The sequence below is a fragment of the Paramisgurnus dabryanus genome, chromosome 22 (genome assembly GCF_030506205.2).
Source record: "Paramisgurnus dabryanus chromosome 22, PD_genome_1.1, whole genome shotgun sequence".
NCBI lineage: Eukaryota > Metazoa > Chordata > Actinopteri > Cypriniformes > Cobitidae > Paramisgurnus > Paramisgurnus dabryanus.
The window spans coordinates 33,099,654-33,122,302 of record NC_133358.1 but is presented as its reverse complement, the minus strand read 5'-3'; the positions used below and the strand labels follow the sequence as shown (position 1 = coordinate 33,122,302).

Genomic DNA, 22,649 nt, shown 5'->3' with positions numbered 1-22,649 from the left:
TTGAACTGTGCTTTTGCAATAATCTTTAAGTGCTGATGATAACAGGTTTTAGCACTCAGCCTTCACGTGTAAAAAGCATGAAGCCGCAAATCCTTCAACTGAGTTTACGAGGCATCCATATATAAAATCTATGACATCTATCTACTAATCCATGCATTCAGCTGTGTTGTTGTTGTGAATGTTTGTGACATTGAAAACACAGGTGATTTTAAACCGTGTGAATAAGAATGTTTCCAATTTTATGAAGAAAGTACTCTGCAAGAATGTTGAATGATGAATTTGCACATGGCTTGTCTTAAAGCATGTTAAAAACACCACATAGACAAATAAACAAAAATAAAAACTTGATTTATTAACCTGTATGTAAGTAATTATGATTCTCTAATAACGTTTAGGTTGGGGCTAGGGGTTTTCTTTCCTAAAAGACCGTTTAAAAGAAGTGAACTCTGTATACACCCTTCTGAATGGTTGGGAATCTAATTTAAATTTCAATTCTGGAATCGGATCCTAGTTAAAAAATTACAATTTTAATGTCACTTAACAATTCTGGGCCACACAGTCAAATAATTGCACGTCATGCACACTGCGCAGGACCGTCCGCTCGAATACTAAAAGTCAGATCTCCCACTGGACCATGGTGGCTCTTAGCCCTCTTAGCTCTGTCCCGTCTATACTCTGCGTTTTTAACGCTGCATTTTTTCTTAAATCCATGGTCTCACATGGTAGAGAGAACTTCAGCAGAAAACAAGGTGTGTGTATTTACTGCTATTTGCTATGATGACATCAGCAAATGTGCACTTTATTACTATAAATCCAGTTTACACAATGTGACGCTGGAGCAATACATGGATTTACATTCCAAGTCTTGAGTTATGATTCTGATGTGAAGTCAGCCCTTATAAGCTGTTTGAATTAACATAGCCGTATAAGCTATTTTAACATAAACTAGAAATGCTATCATTTACACACCCAATGTTTTGTAACACAATATGCCAAGGAAGGATTTTTCTGCAGTCGAGAATCGAGTTGTGATAAAACAGAAATGTAACGAAGGCTAAACTAGTCCAGTAATGTATATTAAAGCTTCTCACCTTGCAAGAGCTTTAAGAAATCAATGGAAATGTATGATGTTATCTGCTGTAGTTGTCCTTTCATTTTATTTTAGAATACTGTTGATAAAAAAAAACTTTTTTAAAGAATCATTTAAGAGTATAGCTGTTTTCCACAGTTTTAATTCTCCTGTTTCAATGATCTGTGGTTATTTTTGCTTTACTGAAGCTGCTTGTGTGTGAAACCTGTTATTCACTTCATAAATAATGCTAATAAATAATGCAAGCTTTGGTCAAGCATTTTTGACCCAGTCTTATTTAAGGCAGAAAGTCAATTTCTAGAAAATATACATTGTTGTTGTTTGCCATTTTGAAATGTTACAATTTTATTGGTGTGTGTAACAGCTCAAGTATATACAGTATGTCACTAAGACTTCTGTGAAAATCAGACTAAAGTCTTAAATCCTATTGTAAAATAAAAATCATCAACGTTTAATTTCAAGCATTTCTTTCACTATGATTTCAATCGCTGACATGACATTACTCAGTCAATATTAAAGATATCAAGTTTATATTTTCACAAAATGTTCTTTACATTAAAAAACAGTAAATCACAAATAAATACTTCAGCAAATAAATTTTCACAGGCAGGGTCACAATTATCTTTAATCTTTGTTTAAGAGTGTTACATTTTCTCTAAATATGTGATTACTGTACTGTATTTTACAATTACATTTTCATTAGCACAATTAATCATCTTATCTGCGGACATTGTAGGTCTTTATAACTAATGATAATTGTGGTCAAAACAATAGCAAAAGAAATAGGTCTGTATTATAAAATTGCACACAAAGATTTTGGATAGCTAGGTTGGATTGTGTTTCGAATGGGTATGGTAGGGGGCTCAACCTCATTTTCTTTCATAGGGTCCAAAAATGCTAGTGGCCCTGTTCCTCATGAAGAAGCCATTTGAAAGATTCTTAACAAACCTGAATGAGAAATCAGGGCAAATAATTCACCACCCCTGCTGTGCCAGGTGGAACTTTCATGGGAAAGGTAAGGGTTAAGAAATCTTATCGTGTTAAGTTAAACTTTTAAAACTTATTAAACTTTTCAGCTTTATTACCATAGAAACAGGGAGATGTCACATGCTTCTAGGGTTAATTGATTTTCAACTGACATGTTCAAATGAAGTATTTTGTAAGGGAGAGATCATGGGCAGATCCTTCTGACCTTATGAATGGTAAGTTTACACTAACCAGCACACACAGCCATACAGAACAGTGCATTATGCACAAAAGAGAAGCACATTTACAATTACAAATTGTAACTCGTTCTTCCTGATCCCATTTTTTAAACCCTAGTTAGTGTGTAATGTTGCTATAATAGCATAAATAATAGCTGTAAAATGATAAAGCTCAAAGTTCACTGTCAGGCGATATATTTTCTTTAACAGAATTCCTCTTTCAAAGCCTACAGCGAACGGCCGGTTTGGACTACAGCCGTCTATTTCCTGCTTTAATGACGTCAGTAAAACAGTTCGTTGACTAAACTCCGCCCACATTAATACGTCGGTCACCAGCTTTGGCTCAAACGGCTCTGCTAAGCTTAGCTGCTATCGAATCACAACACACTAAACAAACTACACAATCAGAACTCGATACGTATTTCTGAAGGAGGGACTTCACATAACAAGGAAGACATCAGCCTGTTTTTAGGACAGTAAAAACAGCGCTATACAGATAAGTAAATTGTGTGAAAAATACCAAATTTTTCTACACATGAAACATGAATACATGTTATATTGCCCACTATTTAACAAACAAAGTTTCAAAAACATAGAAAGAACGGGAGCTTTAAACTAATATGATCATGGGAAACATACCTAATATACATTACCACATACATTCTAACTTTGTGCATACAGAAACAATAGCCATTTACCTTTATAAACCCACCTTTATTATACACTTCAAACGTTTCTCTCAATATTTTAATATACTTGAAACTGCCTAAATCTGCGTTATTCCTTTACATTTATGAATTAAAGTGTTTCTAAGATACAAAAGCTGCTTTTATTTCAAAGTACTTTCATATAAATATGTATTTTTTTCAAATTATATTCATTTGACCTCAGTTGCATTTATGTCACATGGCTTGCTGTCTGTTCAGCATGTATAGACCCTTTTATTGTTTGGACACAATGATGACGTGGCAACGCAAGTAGGGTAAGAATCAGCAGTGAAGCAACACAGACAGAGAAAGTTATTTTATAGAAAGCAACACAGCTCCAGATCCATGTCCTATAGTGGAGTGGATAGAAGATGTTAGCGGATGGCCAAATATAAAGTTGCCAGATACATATATACGTATATTGCACCAAAATGCACCAAATGCAACAACCAGACATTCTGATGCTGGGAGAACGTTTTGATACACTTTCAAAGTTTAATACGTTAGAACCAATGGGGAACAACACCACTAACCTGTTGCCTAAATGCACGCAGGCTATTTGATCACGTGGTGGTGATGATAGGGTTTTATCTCCATCTTCTTGTGCTCGTAACCTTGGGATGATTTTTGATTCTAATCTAATGCTAGACTCTCATATTAAGAGTATTACAAAATCTACATTCCATCATCTAAAGAAACATTGCAAAACTTAGGTCCTACCTTACTCTACCTGCATGCTGAAAGGCTGATTCATTCATTTGTTGATTGCAGGATTGATTATTGTAATGCACTTTTTGTTGGTTTACCTGCTAAAACTATAAAATGCCTGCAGTACATTCAGAAATCAGCAGCACGTGTGCTTACATACACTTCACCACGTCACCACATTACAGGTGTGCTTTATAGTTTGCAATGGTTACCTTCAGTCACGTATTGCTTTTAAAACACTCACAATAACATACAAAGCTGTGCATGAAATAGCACCTTCTAATATTTGTGACTTATTCAGCCTGTACGCACCTTCTCGTTCCCTTCAGTCTATGGATTCTCTTACTCTTCAGCAGTCTCCTTTAGATTAAAATCTATAGAGGATCGAGCTTTCTCTGTTGTGGCACCCAGGTTATGGAATGCAATTCCTCTTTCTGTTAGAGATGCTCCTACATTAGCCAGTTTCAAGATGATGTTAAAAACATAACTGTTTTTGATTAGTATTTTACTGTGATATACTGTAACGATTATTTTGTATTATTCTTGTACTTTTATATTTTACTTGTTTTATTTTTTGTAGTGCTTTGGGTTTTAGAAAAGTGCATTATAAATAAAATGTATTATTATTATTATTATTATTATTATAGGTACACAGACCCTTCAGATTTGCATATTCATATTTATCCCTAACATGTTTGTATTTTGTTGTGTTGTGAGCATTTTCAGTACAAGTATTGTCAGATTGATAAAGTTGTTCTTTTTCTGTTTGCTTGTGTTTTCTTGCATTTTAGCACATGGACTCCCTCATACCTGATCTTACAGTTTAATATTAACCAAGGACATACAGTAAAAAGAACATAACTTATTATTAAAACAAAATATAATTCAGCGTATATTTCAATGTGATTCCACATACGTATTTCATCACATTTTTGTGTGGAGTAGACCAGGGGTTTTCAAACCTGTCCTGGAGGACCACTAGTACTGCACATTTTGCATGTTTCCCTTTTGTGACACACCTCATTCAGTTACCTTACACACCCAGTTCAGGTCTTGCAGTCTCTACTAATGAGCTGAATATTTAAACCAAATGTATGTAATGAGGGAGACTTGCAAAATGTGCAGTACTTGTGGTCCTCCAGGACAGGTTTGAAAACCCCTGGAGTAGACTACAGAGTGTTTGAATCGAATGGTTAATGGACATTAATGGACCTGAGACATCAGACATCTTGAATTTTAAAGATTTTAAGGAGGAGACCCCATCAATTCAGCAGAAAAGAAAAACCCTTTGTCTGTTGTGGCTCTGTTTGTTAATTTGGCTTTACAAGTCATTTCAATTTACTGTTTTAAAGGGGGGGGTTAATGGTATTTCAAGCATTCTGACTTATTAACACAGTTATAGAGTTGTTTCCTCATGCTAAACGTAGGCAAAGTGTCAAAAATGCAGTTGGGCGTGTTTCAGAGTATTTCTGTGCCGAATGCACTTCGCCAGGGTTCGTACAAGTTTCGGCTATTTTTTTTCGATTACGGTTCTAACTGACGTTTCAGGGGTTTTCGATACGTATCACTTCTTTATATGGGCTTCCGCCGGAAAACTTCCCCCGGAAAACCCCGCCCAGCCGTCAGTCAGCGGGAGACGCTAGAGCTTGCTAACAGCTTAACACGCCACTCAGCTTTGTTTAATTTCAAAAGTCAACAATGGCACAACAAGAAGTGTGTTTTTGGATGTAAGGAGAAGACATCCAGCCTTATGGAAACAATGGATATAGTTTATTATCCGGATTAGCAGCGGAGTTTTGCGTGTGTGTTTGATGCGGTGGATTTTCATGACGAGTTACACGTGGTAAGTAAGACTTCTGTCTTATGTTGGAAATAGGCGCGTGTATATTATATAAATGACACGAACATGTAGTGAATCATAAGTTAAAACAGTGTTGTATAGTGTTGCATGACTCGTACTCGCTCCTCCCGTGTTATAACTCCTCCTTCTTCATTTTTTCGTACGTTATCGGAAAGATTCGGTAAAGCTAATCTTTCTTTTATAAATCTGATTAAACTAAAGACTCTTCAGAGATATAAAGGATGTCATACTACTCCATAGGTACTCCAGATTAATATCAGAAATGCAGAAACAGCGTGTGTTACGTGAGCTTTAAAGTTTAGGACTTACTCAGTTTTGACTGAAATTGACATTTAAGATTATAACAAAAGGTCCCTTTAAAGATTGAAGATTTTATTTGTCACACGCACACACAGTTATATGGCTAAGTTACACAACAAGCAGTTAAATAAAAATCGGGGAAATCGCCAAACGCATGCGGTGTGAAACGATGCAGGGTTATAATGCTATGACTCAATGCTTAGCAATGCACAGCCAATCGGAATCTAAAGAGCACATACCTCATATCACCATCTGTGTACTGAAAACACCTGAATCGCAAATGGTTTGGTCACTGAAATGGAAGTGCGAGACAACCAGTTATTTATAGTGGCAGTGTGCCTCTATAATTTAGTCCATTTGACTTTGCTTTTCATCCAATCATTGACTCTTAACACCTAAAATATGCAAATGAAAATGTTAACCCAGTGTTTAGGAATGCACAGTGTGAAACGGCAGATTATGAATACCCAGGATTATCTCTAAACCCCTGGTTAAGTATGAACGGTGGCAAACGTGAAACAGATTACCCAGGATTCCGTTAACCTGGGGTTTAGAATAACCTGTGGTTAACCACTTCAAGTGTAAAACGCCTTTATGTGCAGATTAACATTAGAATCAGATTTGCTTTTGTCGAAGTATGAATCTAAAACAACAGAGCAATTTAACAATCGTGATTTATTAGGTCAGGGTTACATTCAATTTTAAATCTATAGAGGAATCCACACTGGAATTAAGGCAAATAAAATGTGCAGGTGCAGTTAGGCACAGAGTGATGACATGAATGTGAGTAGGTCAAGGCGAGCAAAAGCGTCCATAGAAGAGTACGTTCTTGGTGGGATTATGACGTATGAAGAAAAGAAAAGGGTGATCAGCTTTAAAGCACTCTGGACGCATGAGGCAGCGCATCATCATAACAGCGCCAGTAGCCGCAGCAGCTTCCGTTCCCTCTTCATTTACTTCTACAAATGATTTATGCACCACTTTGGACAGCACCAGATCATTGTTGGGGGACATGGCTGAGAAATCAGCCTTCAGCGAATCAAATGCGTCCACCATTCCCAGGCTGACGAGAAGACCTTTCATGTCATAGGTCTCCTCCATCTTGAATTTAGGCAGAGACACTTGCACTTCCAGAATGTCCATCATGTCGGGTCGAGTCCACTCCATCAAGTTCTCATAGGTCAGTGCTTTCTCCAGCTGGGTAAGACAGTGGTGTTAATGTATGAAACAGAAAACAACAGTACCATATAGTGCACAACGTGCACCCATCTCTGACTGTAATCTTAGTTTAAAAAGACTTTTCTATTTTGAATTGAGCCAACATACTAGAGGTCTTTTCCGGTCCAAAGAAGTGTATATAAACCATTTATTATAAAAGAAAAACCCAACCAGAGAAAATGAGACCCGAGTCCAATCTGACCCAGTGGCAACTTTTTTTAACCCGACTGTACCCGATGGTAAACGGCGCCGACGTGTGTGCAATCTGCATCCCCACACACAGTCAGACAGAAAGAAAGAAACCCTGATGGCCTCGCAACCAATTTGGCGAGCTGCTCCATTTATGTTCCTTTGTTATCTGAAGACGACACCAAGGTTACCACTCAAATGTGCATTTAAAATTGTCTGTCTCCACGAAAATTAACCTACCGCCAGCCACACGATGTCACAAGCACTCTTGGCAAACAGAGGAGGGTTTGGGAAAGGATTCAGTGCACACACACGAAATAATTAAGGTCTTCTCGTGTCCGTTCGGCAAAAACACATTTGTTTTAAATTACCCGAAAGCACTGATATTATACCCGGTTTTCAGATCTAGGTGGACCCGTGAAGACCTCTACAACAGACGTTTACTGATAAGCAAGCTTACTCTCTGAAGGCCAGTGGTGTCGTCCTCCATCTCAATCGGAAGCATGATCAACATGCTGAGATCTTTCCCAACATACGGCAGCTCGAGGATCTGACATCTTACATCAGGGATGAAGGCCAAAGGAAACTTGGCCTTGTGATGCATCATCTGTACGGGCTTCATTTCATTCTGTCAACAAACCCATATGATACATTAACATGCTGTGATTTCTGTGGTATATGCTGCTTCAGTCCAATATTAAACACAATTTAAAAATTCACCAAAGTACTCAGAAACCCAATGAATCAAGTGGTTACTGAAAAAAGTGTTCAGTTATTTATTGGTGTACTATATGACACTACCAAATGGCAAAGTCAATGTCCTTATAATAGCATAATCACTTAGAACTGAAAATCTCACCTTGTTCAACTTAAACTGCTCCTCTGTGGTTCTTTCCACATGAAACTGTTTTTCCCAGATTCCCTTGAAGTAGATGGCATTTACCAGCACGAGTCTTGTCAGTGCGTCAACATCTCCCTCCCCCAGCAAATCCTTGATCTTCTCTGTTATTATAAATAGATATTAAAACTCCTTATTGCAGGAACATTAATGCCTTAATGCTTTCATATTTTCTACTTTAGTTAGTGTGTAATGTTGCTGTTTGCAGGAAATGAACTAATTTTAGAGAAAACATTTTATAGAAGACAGTAACTATTGGGTCTACAACTAAAACACATTTCTGTCGAATATTCAAATCACAGTATCAATCATTAAACTAAATACTATCAACAGAATATGCAAAAAAAAAAAGGGAGGACAAGGCCAGGTTGAGCTGTTTCAGCAGCGTGTTGTCCCCAAGTCGAAGAGATGATAATATCTTCATGATGGTTTTGTCACCTTGAGTATTTTTTTCCACCCAGCTGTTGATGTTGACTCGTGCAGCTTCTGCGTTCTGTTTAAAATCCACAGTTTCCAGACCAGCTTGATAGTATTGTTTTGTGTCACTAAGAAATTTCTATAATAAAAAACAAGTAATGTCAAACTTCATTCAAGTGTAACTCATTGGGCTCATACAGTTAACCGAAAGTTTCATTCATTTCTATGAATAAACTCACATCACCTCAACAAACTGATAGGACTGCTCTCCATACAGACGACTGGCAAGACTCAGAGCATAAGGAGCTTCTGCTTTGTTAAGATCGCCCATGAGCTTGTTGAAGCCGTCATGTATATCACCCGCTGCTGAGGGAAAATGCAAAGTCTGGAGACAAATGGGGATTAAAAATTGCTGTAACATATTTATTTAAATAATGCTGCCTTACGTTTAATAAGTAAAAAATTACAAGCATTAGCAAACATCAACAGGATGATAAAAAGATCCCTTGCCCAACCCTCATCCATGCAAACAATCATAAAGATGATGACCCTTCAAGATATAACATTTACTTGTCACCTGCAATCAAAATACAAGCCTAAAAAACGTTGTATGCCAAAGTGGCACCTAAGCGTTTTTGAACTTCTGGCTGAGTTATTGGTTGAGATGTTAAGGGTTTAAACATGACTGCATTCCAGTCCTTATGATATTCATTGACACTTAAATAAAAGGGCCATTTTTAAAGGAACAGTATGTAAGAAATGTATATCATTCAATCATAAAATGGCCCTGTTATGTCACTAGACATTAAGAAATAATTTTCATTTCAAATACTTATATCACTGACAATAGTGGTCTGGCCAGGATATTGTCATTTAAAAAGTGCACTTTTTAATGTTTATGTTGTCCTTTTGTGTATTGGCCACCAGTTGTGTGATTGCAGTACCAGTTTTAGCCACACGTTTTGTGATTGCAATACCACAATCCTACATACTGTTCCTTTAAAGTCGCCATGAAACGGAAGTAGCGATTGCCTTATTTTCCCCGTGGTGACGTATATCCGAATGAAACGGCTTTTGAGATGAAATAAGGCAGGGCTGGATTTGAATTTGTCCATCGAGATCTGATTGGATCGTTTGAAGTTGGGTCGTGTTGCTAATCGCTGCAATCTTCTCCCGGACCCCGCCCACCTGCCATACTTTTGACCGGAAGTGAAGAGAGATCGTTTTGAGGAGGGGAGGAGATTTGCATTTTTGATTAAAGATTATGAGCACACACGAATTTTTTAAAAATAATGAAGCTCACAGATAAGTCATTTGTTAATAATACCACAATATTAAAAAAATATATATAGTTTTTCATTTCAATTTCATTGCGACTTTAAGTTGTGTTGAAAAGTAATCAGTGACACTGTCGGAGATGGTTCCTGCTCCTCAATAATTCAATGTGAGCCGAATCATTCGACAACATGAAGTTAAAAGAGATTTTAAATGACTTTCACTCTTCAAAAAAAACTCACTGGCAATCATTTTGTGACTTTGGCTTCAGTTCACTGAGAATGTTTGCTGATAAAATAATGTGATCACAGCATAAATCCAATCATTTTTTGATCAGACAGAATTCAGCTTTGAATGTTGATTCTCTCAGAGCATCTTAACGTAATTCACAGTTGGTTAAATCCTCTGGACTGACTTAGCTTTACTGCTGGTCATAAAGGTTATGAATTACAGATACTCAGTTAAGTGACATATGAATCATACACTAACTCCATTTTTATTATCAAAGGCCTTTTGATCACTTATTTCAAAGTGCATACTGAGAGACACACCCCCGACGAAACCAGTAACCCCATAAACAAACAAACCATAGTGAACTGACACATTCATCATCAATAAACCATTGTTAGCTTCTTATCTAAATTGTTTCGTGTATTTGCCTTTTCAGCGTAGCTGAAGGTCATCAGGTTAGGAGAATAGGATGGTAAGGATGGTTAGGGTTATCACCTGAGACATTTGGGCCGCTGTGTTTCCAGCTGCCCCGAGTGACAGCATTGAAAGAGCTGCAGAGAGACTCAGAGGAGAATAAAAGACATTTGCTGAAGCATTTCCATCACTGATCTTCTGAAACACGTTGAGGGAAAAGTTTGTGTTTGCTGCAGAAAGAGACTCCATATTCACACTCTGAAAACAAAGGAAAAAAGAGAGTTGTGTCAGTTTTCATTTGTAATAAAACCGAAATACACCAGTTGTGTTTGCTAAATGAATAAATGTAAATCAAAACATTAAAATGATGGTCACGATTTACTGCCCTTTTTAACTTCCTCATAGTAATCGTGGAGCGCCTAACCACTCTTTCATCCCATTGGACTAATATATACCAGAAATGCTTATGATTGGTCAGATGTTTTGCTCTGTTAAAGCACCTTGAAAACGTAATGACGTTATAGTAAACGTAATGACAATGATCTGCTATTTGGTTGTCCAAGAAGTTTGCCGAACATGTAAAGAAAAAAGTATTGCACGGCATCATAAATATTTACCCTAACTGCCTTAATACTGCGGAGTATTCTTCTATATAAGACCCCAGATATTTAAAAATCTATCGACTTGTTAAATACTTTCCATACTCTTCATAATAAAAAAAAAACAATTGGATGATCTAAAACATTTACTAGCTACTTACGGTATGTTGCGTTTCTTCCGTTCGAGTTTAGACGCAGCGGGTGAATCGCGACTGACCAAGACAAGCGTTCATATGAGCGGACACGCCCTCACACACGCGCGCGCGGTCACGCTTCCATACTACGCAAACAGACGCATTCAACACACTCATGCGCGCACACAAGCAGGCACAGACGGGGTGGGTTCACTCAATTCCTTTAAAAGGTTGTCGACTTCAAGTATCCTAAAACAGTTGTAATAAAGAAGACTACAAAATCAGTCACAATTACTTAAAAATAACACTTTACTAAAAGATAAAAAACAAAAGACAACACAAAATAAAGTGTTCATAGCTCAAGCTTAATTTTTTCAGTATTGTGTAAAGATCATGAATTCGATCAAAAACAATGTAACTTGAATGCGTATTAAGTTACTTTGGATAAAAGTGCCTGCCAAATAAATAAATGAAAATCAGATACATGATCAGACGGCTTTAATGAATTTCTGTTCTTACATGCAAAAACTCTGATGACAAACAGATATCTGTCAGATCACTTTATTTAAGGACAAAGAGAATTACAAACAAAATCTTGTATAGAAATATAATCGACCTTTCTGATGATACATCATAACATGCTGTTAGTGTTTCTTGTTTAAATCTGATCCATTCAAGTTTTAGATCCATTTATCAGACCATTTAAAGTCATCATCAATCAAGTTTACTTGAACATAAATAAATAAAGGAAGCGTTATTTGAATAATCTTGGTTTTCCCAATTGATTTCAATGAAATGTTGTAGGCCACTTCTGAGCAAACAAGACATCATATACAGTAGGCTACATCATCATAAAAATAAATACCAACAATAAAAAGAGACTAAACCAGCAGCATTTTAAAGCATCCTGAATCAGAAATGTTTTCAATAATTTTTTACAATAATCACAACAAAACTGATCTCATCAGTAAAAAAAACTTTACACATAGATTCAAAAGAGCATTGCTGAAAGAAGTCTTATTTCTGGTGCTCTGTCTGTAGTTCCTGAAGGGCTCAAATACAAACATATATCAATCATTTCAAATAAAAAAGAAAAGATGAAGAATTTTTTTACTCTGACTCACTTCCACAAGTTGAGTGCATTTACTTACTGAAATTACCAATGTTTCCCAACTCCAGTCCTCAGGGGCCTACTGTACATCCCTACTGACGCTGCCACCGTCATCATTGTGTACAAACAGTAAAAGGGTCTATAATAAAACATCTGATTCAACTCATCAGCCCCCTCTCAGAATGTTTGAAATGTCTTCCTAATGAACAGAATAACAAGCTGATGTGTTCACACAAGTGTTTAATACAGGGAGACATTTAAAACATTCTGGGAGGACTGTCTGAAACGCAGAGAAACACTGATCTAAACCATCAATAATATAAGGTCACATGCATTGCCTTCATTTTCATTCATGGCTGATTATTTCAAGTATCTGCTTTTGGATTTATTTACTTTAACCCTTCCACAGTCCAGGTACCAAAACATGAGAGACATCGCTCAGTTTAATCACATTCTGACTCACAGCAAAGTCATTTAGCGACAGACACTTCAGCAAACAGCTGATAGCAAGCAATACAATTTAAATAATATAAAAATTTAATTGACACAGATTAGTTACTAACCATTACTTTTAAACATTTTACTTTAAACTCTAATAAGGGGTGGTTTCCCGAACAGGGATTAACTTAAACCAGGACTAGGCCTTAGTTTAATTATGAAATATAACTAGTTTTAACAAACATGCCTTATTAAAAACATTACTTGTGTGCATTTTAAGGTCAAACAACGGACACTGATGTATTTTAAGATATGTCAGTGCAAGATGTTTTCAGTCTGGACAGCTCTTACATTTATTTTAGTCTAGGACTAGTCTAATCCCTGTCCAGGAAACCGTCCCTATGAGGCAGTTTTTCCAGACATGGTAGATTAATCCAGGACTAGATTTTATCAGATCAAACATGATTTTTTTCTGGAACTAGTCTAATCCCTGTCCAGGAAACCGTCCCTACACTGTCAGAAATAAAGGTACAAAACTGTACCTTTTCTGTCACTGGGGCTGTACCCTAAGTTTCCTTTTGGTACCTTTACAGAAATACAAAACAGAATACATTATCATACCTTTAGAACCTTGTTCTAAAATAAAATATGCCCTAGCTGTCAATGGGGCAGCACCCTTTAAATTCAAAATTTGCCTAGAAAAAATATAGTATATTAAAGGAACAGACAGTATGTAGGATTGTGGCCAAAACTGGTTCTGCAATCACACAACTGGTGGTCAATACACAACATGACAATATAAACATCAGTTGAGGGCAGCAACTCCACTTTTTAAATGATAATATCCTGGCCGGACCACTGTTGTGAGTGATATAAGTATTTGAAATGAAAATGATTTCTTAATGTCTAGTGACATATCATGGTCATTTTATGATGAATTGATATACATTTCTTACAAACTTTCCTTTAAATCAGGAGTGGGGAACCCTGGGTCCTGGAGGGCCACTGTCCTGCAGAGTTTAGTTCCAACCCTAATCAAACCCAACTGAATTTCATTTCCAAGTTAGCCTGAAGGGTTTAATCAGATTTTTCAGGTGTGTTTAATTGGGTTGGAACTAAACTCTGCAGGACATTGGCCCTCCAGGACCAGGGTTCCCCACCCCTGCTTTAAATAGTAGTTTACAGTAAATGTTATTAAAATTGCCTTTAATTACCCAAATTAAGTGCAGATGACCACATGCTAAGTGGACAAGTGTCTGCAAACCCTGTTATGTTGCATTGACAGGTGGCTGTTTGCAATATTGTGTATGGTGCCACTGCCTCCACAGTTGTAGCAAGGCATTGTACCGTTCTGTTCATTGATTCCAGCGCTGATCACGCTGAACCCCAGAGGATGGCAGCTGACTGGCTACAAGAATAACCATGGGCTAGGCTGGAGCAGCTGAAACATCACTGATGTGGCTGCCAATCTCTGCTGTCGCTGCCGGACTGACCTGCAACTTTAACGCTTTGGGAACTCCGTTGAGTGAAATATAACTCTGTCAGCAGATAAAGCAAACTTGCTCTCATATGTAAATCTCAGGTTTATCCTTTGCTGTTTGTGTGATGTAAAATTATATTTATAGTATTGTTAGTATTATAAAGTTTATTAGTATTTTGCAGTCTTTTTTGGAGTTATAACAACCAGTGTTGTATAGTCAAAATAGAATAATTCAGCACATTATATACCATACATATTAATATGTGCTTTTGGGTTGGCTGAGAAAACTTTATGCCACATTGTTAAATTTGGTATCTCTGTTCTTAAGCATTTAAAAAACAAGAGTTAGGGTTTTAACTCTTTATTATAATTTTCTACTTTTATACCTTTGTGGTTATGCTGCTTTAATATATTTGCTAATATGCATAATATACTATTTGAATTCCTTTTTATCTTTCTGTAAGAAAACTGCGATATGATAGAATTTTTTTTCTTTTTTTATTATTATTATGCTTAAACAAGAAAAATATACAGAACAGTACAATATACAGAAAAGAGTACACAATATCGTGGGTTACATTACATAAACATAAATATAAAAATAATTAAGCTAGCTTAAAGGATTGACACCATTGTAGAGTCTTACAAGCAACTGTATTTTTTGAATTCCTCAAGGAAATTAAATATATATCAACATCTTTCTTAAAGATAAAAAAAGAAGGAGTTTTCTTTGAGAATTTGCATTTGTGAATATAAAATTTAGCAAGGAGAAGCAGCAGGTAAAGAATAAATTTAAAATGAAAAGGGTCTAATCTCATAGTTTCACGAAAAAACACAATTTTTTGGTTTAAACAGAAATTTACAGAAAGATATATTTTAACAAAATTTGAAAAGTCAAACCAGAATATTTTGCAGTATATACATTCCCAAAATAAATGAAGGATTGTCTCATCAGCCTGATGACAAAAGGTTCACAAGGGGGAAATATTATTATTGAATTTAGCAAAGTTATAATTAACTGGGTAGCAATTGTGTATAATTTTAAAGGAAATCTCAAACACTTTATTAGGTAAAACAATTTTTTCTGAAGGAGCCAGAAATCTTCCCATACTATATCATCAAATTTGTTATTCCAAAAGCTTAAGCAAGCAGGTAAAGATATCTGATATTGAGCGAATTTTTGTTTGATAAACTACTGAAAGGATTTTGATCAACAAATAGATTAGTGTTATCAAATATAAATGAAGAACATAACGGACCTTTAGGGCCAGGATTGACTAAAGGTTTCATACAATCAGGAATTGCCCCAAAAACAATGGCATATTCTCTTGGGGGGACTGGAAAAGAGAAATCTTCCATAAAATGTTCATAAGAGAGCAAGACACCCCATCATCTAACAGTTGACTCACTAAAAGTATATTTTTATCAAACCAATTATTTAAGAAGAGATACTTATTTTATATTTAATATTTTGGTTGTTCCAGATAAAATAGTTATGTGGAGAAAATGTATAGTTATATATCAGGGACCACCATATTAAGGCCTGTTTATAAAAACTGGATAAAGTTAAAGGTATTTTGGAAATGTTATAGTTGCAGCGCAACAAAAAAATGCAAACCTCCAACTGAACTAAAAATATAATTTGGGATAATATTTCAAAAAGATGTAGGATTGTTCAGGAAAGATTTTATCCACTTAACCTTGAAAGAATTATTCAGAGTGGAGAAGTCCACTAAGTCAAAGCCACCCATTGTCCGATCAGCTATCATAAGACTCTTTTTAATGAAATGTTTTTTAGATTTCCAAACAAAGTTAACTATCATTTTGTCCAGTATTCTACAAATCTCCACAGGAACATCTAGAGCCATTGCAGGATAAATAACCCGAGATAATCCATCTGCTTTGGAAAGTAACACTCTACCTGAAATAGACAGATCTTTGCGTTGAATAGAAAGAATAAGAGGATCAAAATTCAGTTTGGATCTTCTTTTTTGATCTTTACAAATAATTATACCTAAGTATTTAACTTCAGATTTAATTGGAATGTCACAAACTTTATCATCAGCGAAAACTGCTATATGATAAAACGGAACGAACAAATAAGAAGAATTCGTCATTATTTGTTTATTTTGAATAATTCGTCATTTCCGCAGTGACGTGATGACGTTTATCCGGCCGGCAAGCGGATGGAGGCATAACAGCGAGTAAACATTCAGTAAACACGAATATATTCATTTATTGTTATTCTAAAATACAAATATATTACTATGAACGCGCGCTTATTGAACCCATTATGATGAGTCTGACAGTTAACGTGTGATGTTTGTTTCGTGATGTTTTTGTATCGTGCAGTCTTTACGGGAAGTTGCTCTGACGTAGCGGTCTGTAGATTTAACTGATGCACGGTCGTTCTTCTATCATCAGATTTTCTGTTTGTTTTTTCTCAGACTGTGTGTTTTTCAGTAGGGCAATGGCCACACCGTTTGTACCCGTGCCTGTGCCCGTGGAAGACACTAAGACGAGGCGGCCGCAGAGAGCGCTGTCGACGGGCAGTGGGTCCTCAGATCGGAGCTCAGGTCACAGGAGGGCCGCGGCGGCGTGTCAGAGTCCCATCACCTGCGCCAGGCTTAACGGGAACGAGCGCTCGGTGAAATATTCCAGTTCCTCTCACCAGGACAGCCCACCAGAAACCCCCGAGCCTGGCTCTGAAGAGCGGCCCATCACGCCCACCGTGCTGGGATACGAAGTGATGGAGGAGCGGGCCAAATTTACCGTGAGTGCCGCTGCTGCTCTTTGACATGAATGTGTTAGTTCAGGGGTGTTTCCCGGCCGCGACACATCAGTATTAGGGTTGCTCTCAAAGGGCCTGTTGTATCTGTAAGCCTATACAACTCTTTTATTACATTGCATAATTCTGATATAAGAGTGATTATCTTATCAGTAAATGTCATCTCCAATTGTGTCTCGGTAACAGTACATTGTGCTTCTGTGACTGATTGTGTGTTTTATGTTGTTGGTCTGTTATGTGCACTTCTCTCTGTTACAGGTCTATAAGATTCTAGTGAAGAAAACTCCAGAAGAGAGCTGGGTCATCTTTAGACGCTACACTGACTTTTCAAGACTCAATGATAAGGTCAGTAATATTTACATCTGGTTGTCCATCTGATTGTTGAGTTATTACATTTAGTTGTAAAGTACATAATTTCCTTAACTAGCTCCAGTTGGAAGCACGGGACCCTAAATGAACCCTTGCCCATTTAAAATCTGTGCAGAAAGTGGCTTTAGAGATTACTAGTACTAGTAGTACTACAAGCAACACGAGGATAACCAAGTGGATTGCAAAAGAGAAATAATAGATAAATAGCTAAATATTCAAAATAAAAAATCGGATTTCTTGATTAATAAGTAAATGTTTTAATGTCATTGGCACAAATGGCAAAGAGTAGCTTGTATGAGTGTGTTGTCTCTGTGTTTAGCTAAAAGAGATGTTTCCTGGATTCAGACTGTGTCTTCCTCCGAAGCGCTGGTTTAAAGATAATTATGAGACTGAGTTTTTGGAGGACAGACAGCTGGGCTTACAGGCTTTCTTGCAGAACCTTGTGGCCCATAAAGACATTGCCAACTGGTGAGCTGATGGGCTATACTTTGATATCAGTGGTGGCCGGTGACTTCTTTTTCGGGGGCGCACGTCGCAAAGCTCGTCACAACATGTATGTAGTCCATCATGTGTGTGGTTCGTCATTATAAAATATGTGTTTGGCGCATGGAGTGAACCTGCGGGCATCACGTGTCTTGTCAAAAAGTGCCTGCTGCAAACGCGTCTAAAGGTTTTATGATAAAAGAGATGCTTGCGTGTACCAGATACTTGAATTATCTCGTGCGAAATCAGAGTTTACTATTAAGTGATTGTCTTACAAGTATGTTGTGAACGTGAGCGTCTCTTTAATCATAAACGGTATCGACGCGTGTGCAGCCTCCACCAAACACATATTTTAAAAACACGAGCAACACTGCAAACACATATTTTCGGAAGAGCAGTCACCAGCCGCCACTGTTTGTTATGTGATCTGATATGAGTGTGTGAAGCATGATGCCACAGTTGTGCCTTCAGATTGATTAAAATATTTACCTCAAATGTACTTTACTGTCTGTAAATGGGTAAATATAAATAATTGTTTTTCATTAGTATGGCAGTTCGGGAGTTCCTATGTCTTGATGAGCCACCAGGCCCGTTCGACAGTCTGGAGGAGAGTCGGGTGAGACATTAGCGGCATGATGTGTACAATTATTTTTCATTCTTTAAAGCTCTGTAGTACACACTTTTGGGGTGTCCAAAATCATCTACTTCAATACCATATAAAATCAGTATGTACGAATTCATGGTATTTGAAAAATAGTAGGCAAAAATTATCTGGTTGACTTGCAAGATTTTAACTTGATAATAATCACTGTGCCGTACACGTCACACGCTCTCCCTCGGAAGTTTAATGTCATTGTAACTTTGAAGCATTAAATCTTTAAAAAATATGGTCATGCGGCACATTGTTTGAATGCTTTCATATACAATGTTTAAAGCTTTCATGTTTACTTACATATACAAAAAGATAAAATTGAAATAAACCTCACTAGTATTCTTTTCTCTAACAGTCAGGGTGTGGTTGTTTCACATTGGGCAAATACTACATTCATTCGGGTTTATTCTGGCACCAATGCAGAGTAGAAACAACCACATCCCAACATCTCCACAAATCTAGACCTAACTCTGGATACTGCCTTCTAGAATAACCACAGTAAAAACTCATACACAACTACTACAATAAATACAAACATTCACTGATGCTCAAGAAGGCAACACAATACATTAAAGCAGGGGTGTCCAACCCTGTTCCTGGAGGGCTACAGTCCGGCAGATTTTAGCTCCAACCCCAATCAAACACAGCTGAAGCAGCTAATCAAGGTGTTCGGGGTTGCTTGATAATTACAGACAGGTGTTTTGGAGCTGAAGTCTGCAGGACGGTAGCCCACCAGGAGTTAGGGTTGGGCACCCCTGGGTTAAAGTGTGCATTCGATTGACTCTTTACTATCCCGTGATCCCTGGCAGATGAGTCACCCGAAGAAGAAGGAGAGGCGTTGTCAAATTCAAAAAAAAATTAGAAAGCAGCGATGCGGCTCTATTAAATGTAAACACATAAGGTAAACGGCTGTTTCTTGTGGTTAGGGTGCACTTGATTAAGAGCATCAACAGTTCACTGCTCACCTGTTGTTGTGATGATGTGCGTCACGTGATGTATCATCAACATGACTGATGTAGAAGCCCCTCCATTTCAATCACACTACCCATATTCATACTATATAAAACATACTGTTTAACAGTCGATATGTAGGTACTTCATCTAATTCAATATGCACTGTATGAGTATGTGATTTTGGACACAGGGTTTACCTTTACATCATTGTCTACTGATGATTACGCACGTTCCTTTAACGTGAAGTCACATGATTCAGATACAAGCATAGTCTGCAGTAAAAACATTAAAGATTATTTAAATATAACCCTAACATGGGTTAATATTTAATCTTGTGAGCATTATATAGAGACTTCAGTAGTAAAGCTTCAGTAAATACAGACAATGACAGCCCATAATTACAGTGTCTGTTTGTCAGGCATTCTGTGAGACACTGGAGGAGTGCAACTACAGGCTTCAGAAGGAATTACTTGAGAAACAGCGAGAAATTAACTGCTTGAAGACCACGCTGAAGGAGAAAGAGCACCACATTCAGACACTTGAGAGGAGAATCAAGTAAAACATTTTGTTCACATCATCAGTGCACATCATTTTTACTGCAGTTACAATTTTGACTTGAAGTTTCTGTTTGCTGTGTTAAGCGGTGAGGTTCTCACTCCAGACAGTCCGTGCTGTGTGTCTGGTCCAGGCAGTGACAGCAGTATAGATGTGGAGTCATCTGCTGTTGAAGCTGACCAGGAGCTGCCTGATGGGAATGAGTAAGACCTCCAGTGTGACACTTTGGGTGCTTTTCCATTGCATAGTACCCCACGGTTTGGTTTGGTTTGGGTCAGGTTGGTTTGAGGTTCCAAGCGAGCTAAGCCGATACTAAAACGTGACAGGAACACCATACCAGTGTTTTTACAGACTTGTGGTTTGTGGCGGCACATTCCCAAAGTGCACGACTACAGAGGTAGTGATAAACATGATGTGCAAACATCTTTTTGTGGTGGTCAATTTTAATTTTGTGGCAGACTAAGAAATAAATTAATGTATGGGAAATTTATGATGTCATAGCGGTGCAAATGAGACACGCCTATAATCCCTCCCACTCTGAAGTCATACTAAACTCGATAGAAAAGCTAAAGTGAAGTGAAGTGAGCTGACCCGTGGGGTACTGTGCAATGGAAAAGCCCCAATACAGTACACATCTCATTCAGTCTAACAGGTTTCCTGATAAAATGGGTCTGTTTTTCTCTCTCTTTCTCTTTATAGCTGTGCTCTTCAGTCAGGTCAGAGCTCTGTGTGTTGGTGCGGTCCAGCCGTCAGCTCCAGTTCTTCTCCTGTCATTCAGGTCACTCGTCTAGAACACTGATCAATAGAAAAAAGTCCTTGCGTCTTTCTTCATGTTAGAGAGAGGACTGAAGATCTGTGAGCTCAGGTCGGTTGTTTGATCTCAGCCAAAGACGAACGCCCCACCCAAAGACACAAAACAAACAGATCTTTCTCAACTACAGGAAGCAGAATTGTATGTCAGTGACAATCTAGTAATACACCGAGACATAAATCATGAAGTTCTGGCTGTTACTCCTGCAAACAATGAGAAAAAGTCTCTCTGTCTGTTCTCAGGGTCATTTGTGTTCAATTTTATTTGTTGTGAGTATGAGGTGTACATGAGTACAGGGACGGGATTTAGTTTTTGTCTTTTATTTTTTTGCTTTAATTCTATCCGTTTTAACATTGAATCAGCTTTTCGTTAAGAGTTTGATTCAGATTCCTGAGACACCACATGTAACATTGACATCACTACACATCACATGACTAGTTTTCTGCACTTACTTGCTTTAAAATGATGTGTTCTGATTTAGATTCATATTCATGACTTGTATGTATTTTGTGGTTTCTTTTTTCAGTCTTGACTTTCATGTCATACATTCCATCATAATCACACAAATGTTCTTGGTTTCAGTTTTCTGCATCACTAACCCTTTCTTTAGTCTTTTCTGATATGTTTATGATAAATGTAAGTGAGGCCTAACGCTCCTGTCTGCAGTATGCTTGTAACTGTAACGGAGCGCATGATGCACTTTAAGTTCCTGAAGGATTATGGGAAAGATGCTTCTACACTACTCGAAAAAAGCATGTTGAATACCATGGTAAAACTTCTTGTGAAGCAGTGCCTTTTCAGTGTGACATCTAAATTTCTCGGGCATAATAACATGGTGCCTTGTATCTTAACCTCTATAGAGTTTTATGTATTTAAATGACGTATTCAATTTTGCCATGGATGTTTTTGCTTCAGATTTGATTTGGCATATTCAAAAATGTCTCTGGGTGTTTTGTGACAAATGTATATTATCCAGGGGAATGCAGATTAGTTCTTGACACAGGGAGGTGATGTTAAGCAGACATGATGTGATTTATATATGTTAACATCTTAAGCTATCGTTAAATTAGTTTTATATTATGGATTTCCAGAAATGTTTACGTTTGCTAAAATTTGATCTTGTCTTTCTTTTGATTGTTACAATAACTCATGTTATGCAAATACGGTTACGGGTGTTGTAGATTGAATGATGGCTGACAAAAATATTGGAAGAATTTCCAATGTTATGATGATTTGCATATGTATAACTAATAAAACAACTCTATGTTGGGACATTTTTTTATGTAAGTATATTGTAAAAACATTGTATGCTGAAGATCATAGAAATATAATTTTTTTATCCAAGGTTATACATTTAAAGTGGAGCTTTTAAAGTAAAAAGCCGTCAGATATGAGATATAATATGGGAACATAAGTTTCACATCTAATAATTATGAAATAAGTTAATCCTCGCTCCTCAACACATTGGCATGTTTTTGTTTACCGCATGATGTCACGTAGACGTAGAGAGAAATTCGTGCTCTGCTCTTGAACATCAATGTTCAAACATATGACGTGCTGTAAAAATTGTTTGTTTGTTTGTTTGCGGTTCACGTTAGGCTGTGAAGGGTTAGCCGCCATCCGCACCCCGGTTAAATGACGCGTCTTGCTGAGGTCGGGGTTGATCGATCTGCCCCGCGTTGAGAGGTCGAATAACCCATATACATTATATACGGGATAACCGATATCGTTTGCCGGTTAAGACGTTTACTTCCGGGTATGA

At 37.3% G+C, this 22,649-nt stretch overlaps 2 protein-coding genes across 7 annotated transcripts; one reads left to right on the top strand and one right to left on the bottom strand.

Moving 5' to 3' along the window:
- Positions 1-6,527: 6,527 nt before the first annotated feature.
- Positions 6,528-11,424, bottom strand: serpinb1l3 (serpin peptidase inhibitor, clade B (ovalbumin), member 1, like 3). Its single transcript, XM_065259003.1, has 7 exons — positions 11,274-11,424; positions 10,595-10,771; positions 8,838-8,978; positions 8,615-8,732; positions 8,138-8,280; positions 7,739-7,906; positions 6,528-7,068 (listed from the first exon to the last, which is right to left on the bottom strand). Exons 2-7 carry the CDS (start codon positions 10,760-10,762, stop codon positions 6,664-6,666), a joined length of 1,143 nt encoding a protein of 380 aa, XP_065115075.1. The 5' UTR covers positions 10,763-10,771; positions 11,274-11,424; the 3' UTR covers positions 6,528-6,663.
- Positions 11,425-16,405: 4,981 nt separating this feature from the next.
- snx16 (sorting nexin 16) lies at positions 16,406-22,159 on the top strand. 6 transcript variants are annotated; one of them, XM_065258999.1, is made up of 8 exons: positions 16,406-16,490; positions 16,739-17,048; positions 17,322-17,408; positions 17,752-17,900; positions 18,462-18,531; positions 19,940-20,076; positions 20,163-20,279; positions 20,776-22,159. In XM_065258999.1, exons 2-8 carry the CDS (start codon positions 16,746-16,748, stop codon positions 20,873-20,875), a joined length of 963 nt encoding a protein of 320 aa, XP_065115071.1. In that variant the 5' UTR covers positions 16,406-16,490; positions 16,739-16,745; the 3' UTR covers positions 20,876-22,159. The 6 variants fall into 6 exon arrangements, with proteins under 6 accessions (XP_065115071.1, XP_065115069.1, XP_065115070.1 ...); XM_065258997.2 differs by having other exon boundaries at positions 16,418-16,479; XM_065258998.1 differs by having other exon boundaries at positions 16,421-16,479; positions 16,742-17,048.
- The last annotated feature ends 490 nt before the right edge of the window (positions 22,160-22,649 follow it).